Consider the following 7,813-nt stretch of genomic DNA (forward strand, 5'->3'; position numbering starts at 1 on the left):
CAGTGGGGACACTTTTGTGTTGCGATGGCGTCAAAAGTCCACAAAAGTGTCCCCACTGAGCACAGTACGACTGAGACACAGAGATCCAACGACGTTCCGGTGAAGACTGGAATTCGTCAAGTATTTTTGTTGAGGTGGAGTGGAAGCTGAGGATGAAGTCGTGCGTGTCGGTGACAAAATCCACCTGTTCGATGAGGGGGTTTGGACCGTGGAGAACCGGCAGCGCATGCATACGCCTGCAGCCATGAAGGCTGTACGAAAGACGCGTTAACTCGAAGACTAGTTATAGCGGTGGGGATTACAATAAGCGAGGGATTAAGGAGATCGTTAATGAACGCGGTCGGAAGGTACGCGGGGGAGATATCGAGCCGTAGGCCTTTTTGCATTAAATAAAAATAAGAATAAAATCATGCGGCCCACCTCTCGTGGGGCGGGACCAGACCAAGCGGAGATTTCAATTTCCGCTTTTCCGAGCAGCTGCTGCTACTACTGCAGATGTTGATAAATATTCGAGCTCAGTGGTCTGAACATGTCTCGAAGGCACGCATGGTGAGATGAGCCCAGTGGTTCTCCAAGCTATTTTTCCTCCGTGTTTGGAGTTCAGCGAAATCTGATGCTGCCACCGTCAGACGAGCTGGCTCTCGGAAACGGTGTGAATCTGTCTATCCTCGCAACAGACAGCGAGGTGTATTGAGGAAGAGTGACATAGGGTGAGCCGTGAAATGAATTTTTTTTGTACAAAAAGAAGATTGAGAGTAGGGAATAACCGAAGGGAGATGAGAGTGTGAACTGTGAGGGTTTGGTGAGCAGAGCTGGATAAGTAGCTAGCAAAGGCAGATCTAAGGAACAGAAAGAGAGGAAGACAGAGAGAGAGCGAGAGAGAGTGGTGGTGTTGCGACGCTTCCTGGTGATGGGAACACGGGTGCAGTGCAGAGCTTTACTGCGGCAATGCTAGGATACACAAACATATCCAAGTACTTCTCGGCAACCGGAGCCTGTGAGCTTGTGCTTGTACCATACGATTGGCACACACCTAGTACGAGATGGCGAGCTTGGGGAGAGGTTACGGTGGTTCCAATGTCACGCTTGTGCGAAACGAGAGCTCGAACGATACCTTCGTTGCCATGCTTACATCTTGTTCTCCTGTAACACTTCAAGGTTCTTCGTCTAGATACTCTCTTTCTTGCTCTCTCTCTATCTCACTCCTTTCATCTGTATATTTGCGTGTTTTATCATGAGGAATCTGAACATGGCATTACGTGGTCTTGCTCATCGAATCGTGAGCACAACATTCCTTCGTTCACCGGTGGAGGATGAATCAATTGAAGATTGAAATACTGAGAGTGGGTCTTGTTGAATTGAGAAAGTCTGGCAGTAGTTAGCGTACGTGTGGACTTTGGAGATCATAGAACTGTTTAGATGCAGTGTGGATTCGAAAGCTGCCTTGAGAGTTTAAATCATCACACAATCTTATATACGACTTACAAGATTGCTCTAAATTCCGTATTACGATCGCCGCAGAACTTTTTATGTAACAGTGACGCCTATTTGCCTTATCTAACAAAATGTCCGCTCACGCATTGTGCAGTTCAACGCGCAGATGGAAGCCTAGAGGATGCAGTGACCAGTTTTGATAAGAAGCGTCCCTTCTGTGCCGCGTTTGAAGCGTCCGGTGAAGATCCAGCAGAAGAGGAAATTGGCGATGACTTCACACAACAAGTGGAGAAGAAGAGAAGACTGACCTTCGATCAGGTCAGGTCACTGGAGTACAACTTCGAGATTGAGAATAAACTCGAGCCCGAGAGAAAAATGCAGCTCGCGAAAGAGCTTGGACTCCAGCCCAGGCAAGTGGCTGTGTGGTTTCAGAACCGCCGCGCACGCTGGAAAACGAAGCAGCTGGAACGCGATTATGAGGTTCTCAACCTGGACTACAACCGGCTGAAGAAGGAATTCGATGCTGTGATTCAAGAGAAGCAAGAGCTCCAGGACGCGGTGAGGCTCTGATCTTGTCACAACTCCAATTTAAGAGCTCAATTTATCAGAGAAAGAGGATTCGTTCTTTTAGGACTTACTTTCGTTCGTTCTCCTCATTCGTTGCATTAGGACTCTTGGGCGTTTGGCATTCGAATTTTTGGTTGTACCCCACAAAAAACGTCTAGACGATTTAGATCGCATAGTAGAGGTGCTTAGTTTGGTCACAGCACTATCATGAGCGATGAGATTGTGAAAAGTCTTAGTTAGATAACGATGACAACTTTCAGTTCTATTTGGTTCTTGTAGTCCAGCACACTCAGTAACCATCTCTTCCTGCGACCATGCTATTCACCTACATTAAATGCTCCGTAAGATCAGTGAGCTCATTCTGCTGCCAGAAGTCGAAAACCATCTTCAATATTGTACCTGCTCCCGTGGAATTAGTTGTAAAGCAGTCTCGTCATCTGGGAGCAATGGCTGGAACTGATTTTTCATTCCAAATGTGTTTCTTAACAGGTTAAGACTCTGAAAGAGAAGTCGCCAATGCCACAACCAAGCCCAGCCGGGAATCCACAAGAGAAGCTTAAGAAACCGAAAACGGCGACGCAGCCTTCTCCTCCGCGGACCTCCGAGGCACCTGTAAAGTTGGAACGGACAAGTGCTGCGCACAAAGCCAGGAATGGTGACCTGACGCGGCCGCATGTGGGAGCAGGTTTGAGGGTGACATTTAGCTCCGACAGCCTTTCAAGCGAAATATTGAACGCAGACAGCCCTCACACAACGTCGGACAGTGTCTCCCTCCCCTCTCTAGATCAGATCACTACCGATGGCCTTATTTCTGGGAATTCCATGGTGGACTCCAGCATCATGGACATGAGTGACAGCATTTGCGACCAAATTCTCTCACCGCTAGCTTGCCAGCGCGTGTCTGTGAAGCTCGAGGAGGGTTCGTGCCAAGATGATTCATGTAATTACATTTTATCACACCTGTACGAGGAAAAGTGTGTGCCCTGGTGGGACTGGCCTTGAGCTCTGATTCATTACGCAAGCTTTGGGAGGAGAGTCTTTCTGACCAAGGTTAGTTTTCTCAATTCCTCAAGCACCGTAGCTAATTGCATCACCCTCGCCACGGCTCTGGTTTCGGTTCAGATGCGCAAACCCTCGCGCTTCCACCCACTGCAGCTCATTTTTTTCGTGTCTACGAGCCTATGACTACCACGCCGAGTGCTTTCAAGTCGAACTGATCACGTGACACCGATTTCTCACTGTGAACACGGACATTAGACTCCAGAGAAATATTACAATGGCTCATGCTGTTGATGTCACTTCCATATTGCTAGAAGAGAGGTCTGATATGACGTGAGAACAGGCCAAGTAATTTTTTTACTCTACTCTTAGAAGTATAGATATGAAACAAACGTCCTTTGACTGTAATGAGCGAGCTCAGAATTTGTTCATGGCTGCACCGACTCAAGGAGGGCTCACGCATTCTAAGCTTGTTCAATGTTAATATTTGTACTCTTGAAACAAACTCCTCGTACCTGAGTCTTCAAAGATACAGAATCGTAAATTGTCATACACCAATGATATGGGATGTGCCTACGAATTCAGTCAATATTTGATCTTGACATGGTTGAGCGACACTAAGTTCACATGCTGTGGAATGTCTTCTGTGTTCAGTCTTGATTCAAAGTAGTTCAAACTTTCACAATGATAGGACTGTAGTCTTACCATAATCTTATTGAAAGTTCATTTTTGGATTCGCTCTTTCTCATCTCGTGTACACTGAGTCCACCGCGGTTTGAAATCGAACAACTCAGGACACTGACCATCCAAGAGGAAGGAACACACAATATTTTTTCTTCTACATCAATGTTCAATGTGTCATTCATCGAAGCAACCTGGACACATCGACTGCACGCCCACAGCATTCAGTGCATCATTTCGTATGGTATGTGGAAATATACCCTCTACAGAGGTACTTCACAAGCACTTGGAAGTGTGCATTGAGGAGCAGATGGCGGAGCCAGCGCGGCAACTGGGCGTCGTCATCATCGTCGAAACTTCCACCATTTCACAGCATATTGATAATTTACAGGCAACTTGGAGTATGAATATTCGGGAGAGGAATGCTGAACAGTGGGTGTACAAGATTTTCAACCTTTACCATCCTTGTTACTTTTATGGCTCTCTTTATGTGTAGTGCTGGCGGATCTGGGGTCTTTCTGTATTCGCAGACGAGAGCTTCGTCACCAGATGCAAGCTCTACGTGTGCTCCCCTTGAGTAGAACAAAGTATTCCTTGTTATAAGCCAAGCAGCAGTCGGCCATCATTCCGGAAGCCTTGAGTGGCCACTATTGAAGCCATGACATGTGCTGTGTATTTGACTGTACGGTAATACTTGTTTGTATCTCTTCTGCAAAGATCTGCTCCCTACAATTAGAAATCTGGGAAGACCGATTCACAAACTCGTGTTGAGATGCCCAATTTGGCATTGGTCTTTTCAGAATTAGCTTGGAAGGTAATCTTGAAACAGAAACACACACACACACACACACACACACTCGGGATCGGTTCATCTGAATTCATGAAGAAACAGGGGGGTTATATTATGATCCTCTTTTGTGACTCCCAAGCACTGCCGAGGGCATGCGTGGTGTGAGATCGTGCACGGTCTGGATGCTCCGAAATCATGTGGAAGAGGTACATGAGTCTGGCAGGAAAAGATTACATATGATATTTTGCTACGGTTGCTTTTACCCTTGAAGATGAAAGGCTCTTCTAGTTATGGTTGCTTCATCCAGCCTGACACAAATAGATGCTAAAAATCTGGGGTTGTAGAACAGGGGTTTCATTGATTCCACAAGCAGAGTTGTCGGTCTTGCGCTGACAAGGTAACTCTCGTGGCGTAGGAGGTTATGTTTCAGAGACTCGCGTGTCCACCACACTCTGGAATGTAGCCGGTGCTTAAAGCCAGCTGCAACTGCGCAATACAATTGTTAAATACGCACATCTGCGTGCCCTTGGTCATTTCGCCATCTCTACTCCACGAAGCATTAGAACGGGTTCACCGTATCTGGAAACCCTAAACCAAAAGCGTCGTCTGCACCTTATTAGCATGTGCTAGAACATCATAGACGTCCTCGTCACCAGCTGATGACCTTTCCCCTGTTCAATTCCCTCCTGCAGACCAGGTAACCATTTCCGCAGGTCTGGTTTCGCGCTTCTTGTTGCGGAAGCTTAACAACCCAGGACCATCAACAGCTGTCTTTTACTCCGTGCAACGCCATCATCAAATGAACAGTGCAAATCAATTGTTTTCCGCTTCTTCTGTTTTTTTCCCTTATGGGTCTCAAACCGAGCTTCGGGTCCTTTTCAACGACTACCTCGCAGGCGCAGCGGCTTAAAATGGTAAGTGGGACCCGCGCCTCGCAGAAGGAAAACCCGATTTCGTCGTCTAAGCGTGAACTTTAAGAGGGGGACGACTCTCGCTTTCGCTAATTCAATGAGGGTAGTCTTTCCCTCCCCCATGTGCACCTAACGTCTGACTAAGCCACGAGTGTTGGCTCCAGGCCATAATTTCCTGTCTGTCTGCGTGCCCTTGCGACGACGTGGTTGTCAACACAGCTGGTTCTTACCTCGTGATGACGACCATGATGTCTCTTCATCAATCACTTCATGGTGTGCAGGACTGGCGGACGAAGCATGCGCCCTTGTTCATTTGGCCACCACCGAACTCGCCAGGCTCCACAACACCCGTCACGTCCACCTCTTTCCCTCCCTCTCCCTGTCTATCTATCTGTCTGCCTCCTTCCCTGCCCTTTTTGGCCTTTCTGCCAACCCTCCCCCCATGAGCTTCGCGCAAACACAGTGCTCTCACCAGCCTTGCTTACACATTTCCCTTGCAACCGACTGTCTGCAACCCCCACGGTATCCATTGCCCTGCAGTATTGGAAAAAAAAAAAAAAAAGAAGAAGAAAAGAAGCACACTCATACATACAGCCCCTGCGTTTGCTGCTCTAATCTTCTATCCTACAATTGTTGTGTTATGGTTTACTAGATTTTGTAGTTTTTTCTTTGCTTTTTTTTTTTCTTCTTTCAATTAAAACATGAAATAAAAAATAGTAAAAAAAAAACATAGTGAATAAAAGATCTATTTGGCATGCTTGAGATATGTCATGGACATATACATGTAAGCCAATAATTACTTGTATAAATAGGTAGAAATAAGTAGAAGTAGGTAAAAGTAAGTTAATTCTATAATATCTTTTATAAAAGCTTTCTAGAAGCTTCATAGACATTGCTTTGACTTTATAGGTGTGTATGATTGACTTTTTGGGTTAAAAAAGTGGTCAACAAGTTGGCCATGTGCCACACATGTTGTTAGCTTGAAGATTAAGCTAACTATGTGGTCTACATATAGAAAAATTGCCTTATAAGTCAAGGCATGTGTTCTACAAAGTCAACACATATTGGAGGTCCTATAGAACATCACCACGTAGCCCTTAGTTAGATAGTATATATAGAGACAAGAGTGAAGCCTTCTTCAGTCTTGTCAATTCCTTTCTTGCTTCTAGTCTAGTTTCAAGAGTCTCAAGTTTTCTTGTCTTTTGGCAATAAGCCATTCCAATTTCTTTTTAATATACGTACTTCCTTATATCTATTTTGTTACTTTTTTTTTGACATGGATTTCATTGATTTATGCATCATCTTTTAGTTCATATTCTTAATAGATTAACAAGAGTACACTTACAATATCAAAGCTTTGTCTTGTTTTAATTAAGAGTAGATTACTCCTTTCTCATGATAAGACATAAACATATTTGAAGGTGCAGATTACCCTCTTCTACATTGATATTATTCTTAGTATTTTCTTTGTCTTCAAGTCCTTTCTTCTCCTTGTCTTGAGTGGTATTAGATATTTTTCCAAGTGTTATTATGGCAGAGCTTGTTGAAATGAAGAGTGCAATGGCACAAATGCAAGAGTAATTGAGAGAGTTAATACTTGCAATGCATCAACTTAGCTTACCACTAGAAGGGTCAACAAAAATGGCAAGAAGTGAAGATATAGAGATGATTAAAACTGCTTTAATATCTATATCAAATCATGTCCCTCCACCTATAGTGAAACATCCTTCAAGTATTAGAGAACCAAAAGTTTCTTTGCTCAAGAAGTTTGATGGTACAAGATCCAAATTTTGAGGATTTATCAATCAAGTACAACTTGTGATTGAACGTCAATCTCAAAGCTATCTAATTCCAAGATCACAAGTTAGATTCATTAATACACTTCTTGTAGGTTTAACACTATCATGATTTTCATCTTTTTTTAAATAACAAGATCCAATATTAGATAATGTGAAGGCATTTTTGGCAAAATTTTGGTCCATGTATGGAAAATATAATGCAATTCGTGTTGCAACCAACAAGAACCATATTTTACATCAAAGCAATCAATCTATAACATTATATGCTTCACATTTTTAACAACTTGTAACTGATATCAAAGAAAATGTTATTGTACTTATTAGCCAATTTCTCTATGGATTATAATATGAAGTAAAGAAATTGATGTTCAACTTATTTGATCCTCAAACATTAAGTCAAGCAATTGACTTTGTTGTGAAATGTGACAATTGACCTTTTGAATTTTAATCTGAAAGTCGTACAAATGGGCCTCAACGTTACTATAATTCAATGGCAACATCAACATCTCTTCAACACGTACATTCAGAAATAGAGGATATGTAAATTAATGCGGTATGTTTTAAATCTCTTATCAAGCAAGAAAAGATTCTTCATTGTCAAGAAGGATTGTACTTATATTATAGAGAATCTA

The 7,813-nt window shown here is 43.5% G+C and overlaps 1 protein-coding gene across 1 annotated transcript; it reads left to right on the forward strand.

Moving 5' to 3' along the window:
• Positions 1-504: 504 nt before the first annotated feature.
• Positions 505-3,528, forward strand: LOC112283077 (uncharacterized). Its single transcript, XM_024521361.3, has 3 exons — positions 505-1,158; positions 1,589-1,992; positions 2,491-3,528. Exons 1-3 carry the CDS (start codon positions 1,044-1,046, stop codon positions 3,001-3,003), a joined length of 1,032 nt encoding a protein of 343 aa, XP_024377129.1. The 5' UTR covers positions 505-1,043; the 3' UTR covers positions 3,004-3,528.
• The last annotated feature ends 4,285 nt before the right edge of the window (positions 3,529-7,813 follow it).

The sequence above is a fragment of the Physcomitrium patens genome, chromosome 6 (genome assembly GCF_059467195.1).
Source record: "Physcomitrium patens ecotype Gransden chromosome 6, ASM5946719v1, whole genome shotgun sequence".
NCBI classification, from domain to species: Eukaryota; Viridiplantae; Streptophyta; class Bryopsida; order Funariales; family Funariaceae; genus Physcomitrium; species Physcomitrium patens.